The sequence below is a fragment of the Capricornis sumatraensis genome, chromosome 4 (genome assembly GCF_032405125.1).
Source record: "Capricornis sumatraensis isolate serow.1 chromosome 4, serow.2, whole genome shotgun sequence".
NCBI lineage: Eukaryota > Metazoa > Chordata > Mammalia > Artiodactyla > Bovidae > Capricornis > Capricornis sumatraensis.
Genome location: NC_091072.1, coordinates 11,373,472 through 11,387,496, shown reverse-complemented (window position 1 = coordinate 11,387,496; position 14,025 = coordinate 11,373,472). Strand labels below are relative to the sequence as shown.

General features: G+C 46.4%; 1 protein-coding gene across 1 annotated transcript; it reads left to right on the top strand.

Annotated features, from left to right (window-relative positions):
* On the top strand, nt 1-12,269 carry HTRA4 (HtrA serine peptidase 4). The gene is made up of 9 exons (XM_068971784.1): nt 1-481; nt 1,114-1,213; nt 2,107-2,311; nt 3,507-3,701; nt 4,339-4,371; nt 5,687-5,801; nt 7,783-7,840; nt 8,388-8,483; nt 12,104-12,269. Exons 1-9 carry the CDS (start codon nt 1-3, stop codon nt 12,267-12,269), a joined length of 1,449 nt encoding a protein of 482 aa, XP_068827885.1.
* Nucleotides 12,270-14,025: the final 1,756 nt, after the last annotated feature.

Sequence of the window (14,025 nt, the reverse complement as noted above, 5' to 3'; positions counted from 1 at the left end):
ATGACCAGACCCCTGCGGCAGCCTGCCGGGCTCGGACCGTTCGTTCTGCTGTGGCTGCTGCTGCCCGCGCCAAGTGGGCGCGAGGTCCAGGCCGGGCGGGCCTGGCCCGTGCCGCCCTGCCCAGCGGTCTGCGAACCCACGCGCTGCCCCCCGCGGCCCCGGTGCTCGGCGGGGACCGCGCCGGTGCTCGACCGCTGCGGGTGCTGCCGGGTCTGCCCCGCGGCCGAGGGCGAGGCCTGCGGCGGGCCGCTGGGCCGGCCGTGCGCCCCGGGACTGCAGTGCCGCGCGCCGCGCGCTCCCCAGCTCCTCGGCGGCCGCCCGTTGGGCACCTGCGGCTGCCCGGCGGCGGGGGCGACAGTGTGCGGCAGCGACGGGCGGACCTACCCTAGCCTGTGCGCGCTCCGAGCCGAGAACCGCGCCGCGCGCCTCCGTGGCGCGCTCCCCGCAGTGCCAGTGCAGAAGGGGGGTTGTGGGGACCCAGGTGAGCCGCGGGCGCGCGCTCTCGGCGCCCCCTTCTCGCTTCTTTAAGCAGCGAGTTCCCATCGCGGGGTTTGCCGCCGGATCCTTCCGGCTGCCTTGCCAAAGGGAGTCAGTGCTTCCCTCCTTAAGTGTGGCGGCTCAGGGGTAAAGAATCCTCCTGCCAATGCAGGAGACGCAAGAGATGAGGGTTTGATCCCTGGGCGGGAAAGATCCCCTGGAGGAGGGCATGGCAACCCACTCCAGTGTTCTTGCCTGCAGAATCCCATGGACAGAGGAGGCCTGGTGGGCTACCGTCCATGGGGTCGCAGAGTCCGACACGACTGAGTACGCACGCTCCTGCTTTGGTGTCTCGTTCCCGGCTCCCACGTGGCTGCTCCCCAATTTCCTCCCCATAGCTGTTGACCACCGTTTTCCCTTTTAAGTAATTTCCCAATCAGGATGACAGGTCTGGTCTCCTCAAGGTGTACCCTCGTGGGGACCCCAAGTGAATACACAGAGGGACACGGTAGAGAGGAAAGGGAGGGAAAGACGGGAGAGAGGACGAGAGATTTGAGAGGTGATACTCGATGTGAGCAGGCAGCCAGGGTCCTACTCCTCCAACCCCTGCCCCAAGAATAAAGGATCTCTTTGCAGGGACCGGAAGTGCAGGCTGGCCCAGGAGCAAGTTCAACTTCATCGCCTCGGTGGTGGAGAAGGTGGCCCCGTCCGTGGTTCATTTACAGCTGTTCCGCAGGTAAAAGGGGTCTGAGGAGGAAGCTAGACCCCTGAGAGCCTCTCTGCTCCATCCGCTCCCTCCGCCCCACTCCCACCGCATCGGCCCTTCCAGCTTCAGTTAGTTTTCCCAGCATCACTTAGTCTTAAAAACAGCCCTGAGAAAAATCAAGGGGCTCAAAGACCTTGTATGGTCTGTTGGTCATTTCGCCAAAAAGCCCTAGTCATAAGGATTCCGACTTGCAAACCTGAGCTATTCCTCTGCCTCAGACAAATTCGAGGTCAAATGCAAAAGCCAGGAGGCATCTCGATGGTGATCTTGTCTGGGCATCTTCTGCATGAAAAGAATCCCAGACCCAGAGGGCAAGAGAAACTTGTCATATGCCAGTTCGTAGGCCAGTTCGTAGTGGAAACTAGGCGGGGACCAGACTTCTCTGACTCCCTCCCTGCTTGGGTGCTGGATAAAGTGGCACTAGGTCCACTTCTGACCCCAGGATTAGGTTTAGTCGCTGAGTCGTGTCTGACTCTTTTGCGACCCCATGGACAGTAGCCCTCCAGGCTCCTCTGTCTGTGGGATTTCTCAGGCAAGAATACTGGAGTGGGTTGTCATTTCCTTCTCCACAATTAGGTTAGTCCTCTTTGAAGCAGAGGACAGCTACTTTGAGCAGCAAGACGGGGGCATTCCTGGTAAAGGAGAATTGATATCAGCTCTCAGTCCTGTTCCTAAGGGATGGCCAGGGCACTGAACACACAGTCCAGTTAACGTGGAGAGAATGGAAACAGGGAGAAGTAAAATGTCTGAGGAAGCTAGGGTGAGAGAATGTTTGACAAACGCCAGGTTTCTCGTGCTTCCAGAGTACGGCGGATGCCCTGATTTGCCTGCCCTTGGCTTATGCTGTTGTCTTGCTGAGACAGGTCGCCTCTCGGCAGTGAGGATGTCCCTGCGTCCAGTGCCTCTGGGTTCATAGTGTCTGAGGATGGGCTCATTGTTACCAACGCCCATGTCCTCACTAACCAGCAGCGGATCCAGGTGGAGCTGCAGAGTGGGGTCCAGTATGAAGCCACCGTCAAGGACATTGACCATAAACTGGATCTTGCCCTGATTAAGATTGAGCCAAATGTGAGTCTGTGTATTTGGGGACTTTCATCAACGTGCTGGTCTTTTCTTCCCCACCCGATCACACATCTTTTCTTCTTGCTATATGTTTCCTTCGTCTCCCACCCGTTCTCTTTCTTTCTGTTTGTCACTCCTTCTTTTTTAAATTTTCTTCCGTGCCTGTCTGTCTGTCCCTAGCAATTTCTATTAACTACACAGCTGTCTTTTTTTCTCCTTCAGTTCCTTCTCCAACAGAGACTGCTTCTGGGAAACTTATTTCTCTGCTGTCTTAGAACACCAGACATAACTGTAATGGATTCCAAGCTGCTAAGATGTGCTTTGAGTTCCTTGCTATGCAAAGTGGTCCACACCCCGGCAGCACTGACATCATCTGAGAAGTGTTTAGAAAACTCAGATCGACTGAATCAGAATCTGCCTTTTCTTGTTTTATTTTATTCTCCTCTATAATGCTATGGTACTAGGCTCTCTTTTATTTTTTTTTCTCTTTATTTTTTCATTGGAGGATGATTGCTTTACAATGTTGTGTTAGTTTCCGCTGTGCAGCAAAGTCAATCAGCTACTTGTGTACGTACATCCCCTCCATCAGGAGCCTCCCTGCCACTCCCCCGCCGTCTCACCCCTCTAGGTCATCACAGAGCACGAGCTATGCTGCAGCTTCCCACTAGCTCTGTTTCACACGTGGCAGCGTGCATGTGTCAGAGCTACTCTCCTGATTCGTTCCACCCTCTCCTTCCCGCCCTGTGTCCACGTGTCCACTCGCTACGTCTGCGAGAACCCACCTCTTAGCATGACTCCCAAGAGGTTCATGTGCACAGTTAAAGAGAAAGACTGCTTTGGGTGACCTCCTTTCTGTTCATGGCTTATTAACTTTGCAAACTCGTGAGCTGGAGTGGGGCCGAGTAAACTGCTAACGTCGGTTTATGTTTCATCAATTAACTTCACTTTGTTTACTTATCATTATTTCTACAAGCAGTGATTTTAGATTTTAGAGATGGTCTGATCATCTTAACAAGTGAGAGTCTGGTGTAGTCGGAGTATAAGGAAGAAGCCTCAGGCAGTTGTAGAACTGAGGTGTGTGGTCGATTCTTAGATTCCGGGTGCTAAAATGGTAGTGGCCGTGTCATATATGTGTTATACACAAATGCTGATTGAGTCCATTCTTGATTTATCCACCTCATCCCTCCTCACCCACATACAGACTGACCTCCCTGTATTGCTGCTGGGAAAGTCATCTGACCTGCGAGCTGGCGAGTTTGTGGTGGCCTTGGGGAGCCCGTTTTCACTGCAGAACAGGGTGACGGCAGGAATTGTCAGCACCACCCAGCGAGGGGGCAAAGAGCTTGGGCTGAAGCATTCAGACATGGATTACATCCAGACAGATGCCATAATTAATGTGAGTCACGGGGGTGGCTGTCCTCAGCCCGTAAGATGCAGTGGCCAGTAAGATCTCACTGGCAATGCAGTGAGAAGAACGCTTCAGGGTACCTTTGTTTCCCTTCGGCCTTTCAGGGATGTCCAGAGATCAGGTCTACCCTTGTGGGAGGGATGGAGTGCCATGCTGTTAGAGGTCAGCCTGTGTGATGTGATGACTGGCATCCACGATACTGGATGGTCTCTTAGGGTCTGTCACAGAGGTCACCGCTGCCATAGGAAGTGGTGGTCCTTCCTCGGGCTGTTCTTTTCTTTAAATTTTAAAAATATTGTTTATTTATTTATCTGTCTGAGTTTTACTTGTGGCACTTGGGATCTGGTTGGGGCATGTGGAATCTAGTTCCCTGACCAGGGATGGAACTCGGGCCTCCTGCCTTGGTAGCGCAGAGTCTTAGCCTCTGGACCACTCGGGAAGTCCCCTCTTCCTATTTTTCTTTACCTGCACTGGTTTCGGAATTGATGATGATGTGGCCTGCCTTTGTCTGCCCTGGGGGAACAGGGGCTCACTAGAGCAGGCTGCTTTTAATAAACCTCTTTAGGGATTGTGTAGACATGACCAGGGAAAAAGTACTGATGGCTTTTTCCAATTCTGTCTTCAGCACGGGAATTCTGGGGGGCCTCTAGTGAACTTGGTAAGTAGCCACTTTTTTTTGTTGCCTCACACCTCTTCCTAGCTTTCAGAGACTTGACATTTCATGGTGCAGACGGCCATGTTGCTCCTGTGTAGCGATGTGTGGTCTGGTGTTTTTCTATTATTGCACCTTAAGTAAAGAGTTAGGAAAATTTCAGATCTACGATGGGTTTGCCATCCTGGTGTGTGAGCTCGTCCAGTTGAGGGTGCCAGAGTTTCCTTCACAGCTACTTACATCTCTTCCACGTGTTCTCTGCTTTCGTTGGGTACTTAACAAAAGTCCTGGGTACTAAACCCAAATTATGTCAAACGACCACTGTACTGTGAAATGTATATCCTTGACGACCTCCTGCTTCTGCACGTGAAGAGCTAACTCTCACCCCAAAATGCTAATTTAGTATTGACCTGCGTAGAGATGATAAAGGCATCAACAGCAGTCCATTGCTCTGTCATGTATTTAATTCTTAAGTTTTAATCAACATCCCTGGTGGCAACGCCAGGGTTTCTAGTTGCTCAAATACATTTGACAACCTGAGAGGGCAGTGCTGTCTGAAACACAGCCTGTGACCGTGGCCTCTGAGTCCCTTTGAGTGGGTCATTTTTGGTTCCTCTTTACATGTTACACTTGCTTGTAGGAGGATGAGTTGGGTGTGAAATCACTGAGCACTTTTTACTTATAACGTTGTACGTGGTTTGGGGCCTGCTTTTTCTCCAGTAGACAATGAATTTACTAGAGTGAAGATGAGATGCAGAATTTCAAAGTCACACTCCAGACCTATTGAATTATAATCTGTATTTCAGTGTGATGGGAAGTCTCTCTTTTTTTTCCTCCTGCCCATTACCTAACAAAAGCTAAGGGATGATGAAATTAAGAAAAAGTATTTCCCACTTCATAAATTATGTTTAGGGGACATAAACTGACCTTATGTTCCTAAGGTCAATTTGGCGAATCTTCTGAATAGTTTCATTGAAGTGTGACTGAAAGTCAACAGCTTTTTGCCTTTTCCATGTTTATTTTTAGTCTCATTTAAGGAATGGAAAGGCATATATTCCTTATCCTCATATCTGTGTTGAAATATAAACTGTGGTTCACTCTGAAAAATCAATCTAATTTGAGCAAGAAAAAAAAAAGTGAGCTCAGGATTAAAACCCCAAACTCCTCAGCAGGAATCTTTACTGGAGTAGGTCTCCTCTGTAACCCACACACTACTGGTCCCCTAAGATGCCACCTGCTGCTCCACCCTAAGCTTCTCTCCTTCCTTTGCCTGTTCAATCTGCACAGCTGGGCAGCTGAGTGATGTCCCCTCCTTTGGCAGGATGGTGATGTGATTGGCATAAACACACTGAAGGTAACTGCAGGAATCTCTTTTGCAATTCCCTCGGATCGCATTCGGCAGTTCTTGGCCGAATTCCATGAGCGCCAGCTGAAAGGTAAGGGGAGTTGGTTTGGACTTTTCTTTCCCTCCAGGCTTCCTGGTGATTCAGATAGTAAAGAATATGCCTGCAGTGCAAGAAACCCAGCTTTGATCCCTGGGTCAGGGAAGATTCCCCTGGAGGAGGAAATAGCAACACACTCCAGTATTCTTACCTGGAGAATTCCATGGACAGAGGAGTCTGGTGGGCTACAGTCCATAGGGTCACCAAGAATTGGATGTGACTGAGCAACTAAGGCTCTTGAGAAACCTGTATGCAGGTCAGGAAGCAACAGTTAGAACTGGACATGGAACAACAGACTGGTTCCAAATAGGAAAAGGAGTACATCAAGGCTGTATATTGTCACCCTGCTTATTTAACTTCTATGCAGAGTACATCATGAGAAATGCTGGGCTGGAAGAAGCGCAAGCTGGAATCAAGATTGCCGGGAGAAATATCAATAACCTCAGATATGCAAATGATACCACCCTTATGGCAGAAAGTGAAGAGAAACTAAAAAGCCTCTTGATGAAAGTGAAAAAGGAGAGTGAAAAAGTTGGCTTCAGTTCTGTTCAGTCGCTTAGTCATGTCCGACTCTGCGACCCCATGAATTACAGCACGCCAGGCCTCCCTGTCCATCACCAACTCCCGGAGTTCACTCAAACTCATGTCCATCAAGTCAGTGATGCCATCCAGCCATCTCATCCTCTGTCGTCCCATTCTCCTCCTGCCCCCAGTCCCTCTCAGCATCAGTCTTTTCCACCGAGTCAACTCTTCGCATGAGGAGGCCAAAGTACTGGAGTTTTCCGCTTTAGCATCATTCCTTCCAAAGAACGCCCAGGGCTGATCTCCTTTACGATGGACTGGTTGGATCTCCTTGCAGTCCAAAGTGCAACATTCAGAAAACTAAGATCATGGCATCTGGTCCCATCACTTCATAGCAAATAGATGGGGAAACAGTGGAAACTGTGGCAGACTTTATTTTTTGGGGCTCCAAAATCACTGCAGATGGTGATTGCAGCCATGAAATTAAAAGACGCTTACTCCTTGGAAGGAAAGTTATGACCAACCTAGATAGCATATTCAAAGGCAGAGACGTTACCTTGCCAACAAAGTTCTGTCTAGTCAAGGCTATGGTTTTTCCAGTGGTCATGTATGGATGTGAGAGTTGGACTGTGGAGAAGGCTGAGTGCTGAAGAATTGATGCTTTTGAACTGTGGTGTTGGAGAGACTCTTGAGAGTCCCTTGGACTGCAAGGAGATCCAACCAGTCCATCCTAAAGGAGCTCAGTCCTGGGTGTTCATTGGAAGGACTGATGCTGAAGCTGAAACTCCAGTACTTTGGCCACCTCATGCGAAGAGTTGACTCACTGGAAAAGACCCTGATGCTGGGAGGGATTGGGGGCAGGAGGAGAAGGGGACGACAGAGGATGAGATGGTTGGATGGCATCACTGACTCGATGGACATGAGTTTGAGTGAACTCCGGGAGTTGGTGATGGACAGGGAGGCCTGGCGTGCTGTGATTCATGAGGTTGCAGAGTCGGACACAACTGAACGACTGAACTGAACTGAGCAACTAACACTTTCACTTTTCACCTTTTTCTTCCCCTCCAGTAGTTTTCAGGCGCCCTCAAAGACCTTACCTGTGGTGGAGACACTCCTTCAAGTTCTGCAGAAAACAGAGTCATGTTTCATGTTAGACCCGACTCAGGTCACAGTGGGGCCAGGCAGCAATACCGGGGGCCAGGCGCAAGGCCTGGCGCGAGGTGTGCCCAGAAATACTCGGATTGAACTGATGTGGAAAGGAAAGCCCGGGGCTGGAGGTGGGGTGGTGAGCCTGCGCTAATGACGAAGGTTCTCTGAAGCACGTTTGTCTTGGCTGACAGCCTGAGAGGGCACTTATAATTGGAAGGAATATTCTGTGACTCCGGGTCTTTTAAGCTCTGCCAAAAGGAGAGAGGTCTTGTTGTCAGTAACACATTATAATTTTCCTTTCCAGGAAAGGCTCTCTCACAGAAGAAATATCTGGGTCTGCGCATGCTACCCCTCACAATGAAGTAAGCACGGGCTTTGACTATGTCTGGGTTGTATTTTAGAAGAAAAAGTTACAGATAGAGAGTCTGAACGGAGAAGGTAGAGGATGTGGTCAGCAGCGGATGAATCACCTACCACTTGTTACAGAGTCAGTGACCGCGTCTGCCGGCACCAACACACTGTATTTTCCATGGGACTCTTTCGCTTGTGGCTGTATTTTTTTAATTTACTTATTTTTTCTTTCGGCTGCACCACACGGCACATGGGATCTCCATTCCCTGACCAGGGATTGCACCTGCTCCCCTTGCGGTGGAAATTCAGAGTCTTAATCACTGGACTGTCAGGGAAGTCACACTATGGCCACACTTTATAACGTCCAGTGGTTCTAGGCTTTGGCACCGAGAATCGGGGAAGAATGACTGTGGCCCTGTGACCAGCTAGATGGCGTCCTTGTCCCCTTGGTGCGAGCCTTGGGCCGAGCAGAGAGTCCCCGCTGAGAGCTAGGGGGGGGCCAGGGCTAGTTCACTGTGCTTCCTAACCTCCTGGGGAATCTCTTGTCACTCTTCCTAGCCTGCTTCAAGAAATGAAAAGGCAAGATCCAGAATTCCCTGATGTGGCTTCTGGGGTTTTTGTACATGAGGTGATTCAAGGAACAGCTGCTGAGAGGTAAGAGCAGTGCAGGCCCTGGCCCAGGCTCCTCCGTTCTCACTAGACGTGTCCTGCGGTAAATGTGTGTGGGATCCAGGGTCCTGTCCTGTACCGTGGGCTCCACCCCTAGAGGCCACTGAACAGCTGAGGGGTGTGACTGACCGACTGTATTTTACGTTTTGTGCATGCTTGCATGCTAAGTCGCTTCAGTCCTCTCAGGCTCTTTATGACCCTATGGACGGCAGTCCACCAGGCCCCTCTGTCCATGGGATTCTCCAGGCAAGAATACTGGAGTAGGTTGCCATTTCCTTCTCCAGGAGATCTTCCCAAGCCAGGGATCAAACCTGCTTCTCTTAAGGTCTCCTGCATTGGAGGGTAGGTTCTTTACCTCTAGCCACCTGGGAAACCCCATTTTGCATTTTACTTAATTTTAATTGATAATTAAATTAAAACAAAACAGAACAGAAGCAATGTAAAATGTTTTCCCATGAAGCATATCTTTTTTTGTTGTTGTTGTTCTGGGAAGATTGCATTTTATCTTAATAACTGCACTGTGGAAGAAATTATCATCAGGTATATGCTGTTTCTAGAAGATTTCAAAGAGTGTAAAATATGTATAATAATTATTAAAATATGACATGTTAAAATGATATTTTAGATATACAGTTAAGACATCAAAGTACATTTTTATATTATATGTTAGTTTCATCTGTTTAAAAATTAGAGAAAAACTTTTTTTTTAATGTGGCTACCAGTTCACATAAATTTAAATTAATTTTGCTAGAATTTCCAAATCTACTCTTTTGCTTAATACCTTACTTAGTAAGAGTTAGAAGAATCTGGAGGGTTAGGAGTTTAGGAACATATTTTAGGTACTTTAAAATCCTGGGTGACACTAAAGAATTCTCTGACACTATCAGAGGCCAGCCAAGCACTAAACAAGTACATAAAGTGAATAAAGCAAAGGCTAGAGACATTTCGAGAGATTTCCAGTAACTACGGAGAGAAAAGATGACTCGGCCTACAGTTATTCTCCTGATCTCTCTCTTATGCTTCTTGCATACCCTTCCCTCACTGTTTTCGTTTTTCTAAGAGCTCAACAGTCTGCTTAGATTATGTTAACTCTTTTCATAGGGCAAGAATCTATAGGGTACTAACTGTTCAGAACAGCTAAGCGTTAGGCTTCCAGTTACTATATTTGACTTGCCATTGGCATTTCTAGACTTTCTGGGTCCCTGCCCCCACTTATTTTTAACTTCTGGTTCAAGGCCGAAGCTATTTCTTTCAGCTCTTCAGTCCTTGCTCCTCAAAATTTGGTCTGTAGACCAGCAACAATGGCATCAGCTAGAGCTTTTCAGAGTGACAGGAGTGCCTCTGGAAAAGAATTTGGAAAATAATAGATACATGTATAGGCGTAACTGAATCACTTTGCTGTACACCGAAACTAACACAACATACTCCAATATAAAACAAAAGTTTAGAAAGAATCAAAATCTGCTTTTTAAATAAGATCTTCAGGGGATTCAGGTGCACATTACATGGTGGGAATTGCTGCTGGTTTGAAGTCTCTGATAAACTGGAAATCTTCCTGGTGTCACCCACTTATAATAGTGATTACAATTCCGGTAATAACAGCTGGCATTTATCAACTACTTATTGTGTCAGGAATCATTTAAAGGGTCTACCCTGGTGGCTCAGAGGTTAAAGCGTCTGCCTGCAATGCGGGAGACAGGGGTTCGATTCCTGGGTTGGGAAGATCCCCTGGAGAAGGAAATGGCAACCCACTCCAGTATTCTTGCCTGGAGAACCCCATGGACGGAGGAGCCTGGTGGGCTACAGTCCACGGGGTCGCAGAGTCGGACACGACTGAGCGACTTCACTTCATGTACTTGTTTCAAGCCCCCAGTGATTTGGGGATATAGGTGTTATTTTACAGGGGCAGCAAATGGGGTACAGAGGTTAATTACCTTGGAAGTTACGTGATGTGTCAGTCAGAAGGCAGGGATGTGGGACCTAGCTTGGCCCCTGTATTATCCTACTCTTGCGGCTGCTGTTATTGTTTCTGAGAGGCAGAGTGACTGGCAAGAAGATGGGTTTTCAAGTCTGAAACATCCAGGATGAAATCCTGCTTTCGCTTCTTACAAGCTGACAGTCATGGAGGAAAGTCTCTTATTTGTCTGAGCCCCACTTCCCCATATTTGACGCATAGTTTGCATCCAGTAATACTTTACAGATTTCTTTTCTTTTTCTACTTACAGAACTATTGTGAGTTAACTTCTTTCTTTCTGCACCATACCAGGCACCAACCCCTCCTCCTACACACCCCCCTGCCCTGCCCCGCCCGGCAACTGCCCTCGTTTTCAAGGTTTTCTCTGCTTTTAGCTCTACCCTTGAACTTCTCTTCATAGGCACGTCCTTTACATTTGGTTTCTCTTTTCTTCTTTTTTAAATAAACTCCACATACCCTGATAATCCTCCCACATTATCATTTCTTCCCTGGGCTTCTCAGCTTCCTATTCCTCACTCTTTTTTTCTTTTTTGGCTGTACCTGGCGGCTTGTGAGACCTCAGTTCCCTGACCAGGGGTCTAATAACCTGCCCCCCTGGCAGTGAAAGCACAGAGTCCTAACCACTGGACTGCCAGGAAATCCCACCAACGCCACCACCCCTCATTTCCCTCACATGGTATCTCCTGTGGTCATTTGACTTCCAGCCTGTTTTTGACTTTAAGATAGATCATCCACATGGCTATATATTTACTGTACTGTTTTGTATCTGGAACTAGTTTTGTTTCTAGAACATATATTTTATGTGAAACAAATATGTTGGAGGCTGAATATAATCACAACCTTGAGGAAAAGAAGCCTTAAATATTTAGAGCTTGGAGCTTCGTGACTGGTTTTTGACTTTCTGGAAACTGCTTCTGTAGTACAGCTCAGCATACCCTCCAGGTCCATAAATTATAGGTGAAGGTGGGGCAGGTAAGTGGGCTGTCAACACCCCACTGATCAGAGTGTAATTGTCTGGAAAAATATGTATTGCTTGGGCTTTTCACGTTTATTGGTAAGGTTGAGGGTATGTTTCAGGTTAAGTGAGGTCAGGGATTAACAGAAAAGAAAAGCTCAACTTACTATTCCAAACCAAATCTAACATATGGGAGGTGCAAATTTTATACATATGATTCTGGTGGAATATGAATTTTAGAAAGGTGAATAGGGTTGTTGTCCTCCACTGATTCTGCAGCATATATTAGAAGAGCCCCCATATTTGGAAGTGAAAAGTGAAAGTGAAGCCGCTCAGTTGTGTCTAATTCTTGCAACCCTATGGACTGTAGCCTGCCTGCCAGGCTCTTCCAAAAATGGATTTTCCAGGCAAGAATTACTGGAGTGGGTTGCCATTTCCTTGGGATCTTCCCAACCCAGGGATCGAACCCAGGTCTCCTGCATTGCAGGCAGACTCCTTACCATCTGAACCACCAGGGAAGTGGCATATTTGGAAGAATGGAGGCTATTTCTGGTTCCCTGGTTTGCATGCTTAATGTCAGCACAATAGTAGTGCCTTGAGAGACAGACATTAAATTCTAGGTGGGGATTAAGTCAAACTCTTACAGTTTCATGGTCCTTTTTTCTCCCCTCCCAGCTCTGGGTTGAAAGACCACGATGTAATTGTCAGCATAAACGGACTGCCTGTCACCACGACAACCGATGTGATTGAAGCTGTTAAGGCCAATGATTCACTTTCCCTCCTGGTTCGACGGAAAAGTCAAACTTTGATCCTGACAGTCACACCTGAGATAATCAATTAAGAGCCTTGCTTTAAAGATAAATTATCTAACAAAGCCAAAGCTACATTACCTGGTTTGTATTGAGGATGTGCCAGTGATGGCAAGGGGTTTTAGGATCTCTTTCTTCTGAAGAAAAATGTGTGCTTTTAAAACACGCATACACACATTCCAGAACCATCAGGTTGGGGGTGTTACAACTGCTGATAAGGAGCCTAAGGCAAGTAGAAGAAGGACATGGTGCCAGGAAGTCTGGGGAGCTGATAAAATTTTATTTAAAGACAGGAAACAACTGAAAACAGGCAGTTTCTAATTTATCCTTGATGGAAGGACACTTTAGTACTAAAACTTCTTTATAGCCATAAACTGGATATAACACTACACACACACACACACACACACATACACCTATCTACCGATACTGAGAAACTGAATCCAGAGTGCAAAGGAAATCACATTTTTAATATTATTCCTTTACTCAGTTCTCCAGGTTTATCACAATTGGCCAGGGTTTGTAAATACAGAGGATGCTCGTCACTTAGAATTCACACTGAAACTAACAAATTTGGATGGTCACAGAGGAATATAGATTCTCAGGTTGTCAGCTAGCAGTGGAAACAACTCTGGTTCCCATCAGCTTTTCTGTGAGGAGGGCTTCTATAAAATATTCTATAAAATAGAAACTTCAGACTTTTACCTCTTTACCCAAGTTCTTCTTCCTGGAAACATTCATGACCAATGATTTTGAGTCTGAAAGCTGCCACAGTTTATTTTTTAAAAATAACTTTTGATGGGGTTTGTGAATATCTTTAAGGATTTTTTTTTTTAAGTGTGAGAAGAAGCAGGATTTGTGGTTTAAAGTAGTATCTTATTTGGGGCAGGATTTCAATTTTAGTTTTCCAGATTTTTCTTAAAAGTGAGTTTTTCTTTTTAAAAAGGGGCATCCTTGAACTCTCTTAAGTTCTATGCAGAAATTTTAAGTTTATGTGCATTTTTCTGCGGAGAAGGTTCAATTTCTTCAGGACACACAGCAATTTAAAATATACTGCCTTAGACTATAGAGATTATAAATAAGAATCTATCAATTTATAGTTATGAAGAAGTTGAGGTCAATGTGGTACAGAACTTTCAAGACAAAAGAGAATAATCTGATTTCATTTGTACATAATTGCCTCCATTTAATACCATAAGAAGAACGGTCATATTAATGAGGGATAAAAGCTGAAACTTTCAGGAAAACTGCTTCATAATGATAGAGAGTATCCAGTTATTTTAACTGGGATTCTTGGCTTTCATGTCAATTATTACGAGACTAAACTTTGAGCGGTTCTACCTTGATTGTTCCTAGAATTTATACGTTGCCCAAATAGCAGGCTCTTTGCAAACCCCCCTTTTACTTTACACTTAACAGTTCTTTTCAACTCAGATTGTAAGGGATGGGAACTAAGTTTTAAAAACCACAAGTTTAGAACATTTTTTTTTTTATCCCCTGTGATGTGGGAACTTGAAAGCTTGGCTGTCTCTTTCCCTATGACTGACTGCTATAGCCCAATGAGAGACTTTGGTACCATGCTCATTTTGACAAATGTGTCCAGTTTCTTTTTGTTTCCCACAAGTCACATCCTAATTCTATCTAGCACTCAGCAGTAATATCCTTTAAGGAAGAATCTGTTTTTCTTTCCAAGGATGTGAGGCTCTTCATTTTATATTATGTAATCATGAGGAAGAGATTTAGTTACTTGTATGATTTTTTTTTTTAAATCAGTCTATAACATGGGCT

Excerpts from the sequence above, each read along its gene's own strand:
- HTRA4 (XM_068971784.1), top strand. The coding sequence starts at position 1 with ATGACCAGACCCCTGCGGCAGCCTGCCGGGCTCGGACCGTTCGTTCTG. Across the intron at positions 3,702-4,338 it reads AGACAGATGCCATAATTAAT|CACGGGAATTCTGGGGGGCC; the intron begins GTGAGTCACGGG and ends TTCTGTCTTCAG. Across the intron at positions 4,372-5,686 it reads GGGGGCCTCTAGTGAACTTG|GATGGTGATGTGATTGGCAT; the intron begins GTAAGTAGCCAC and ends CTCCTTTGGCAG.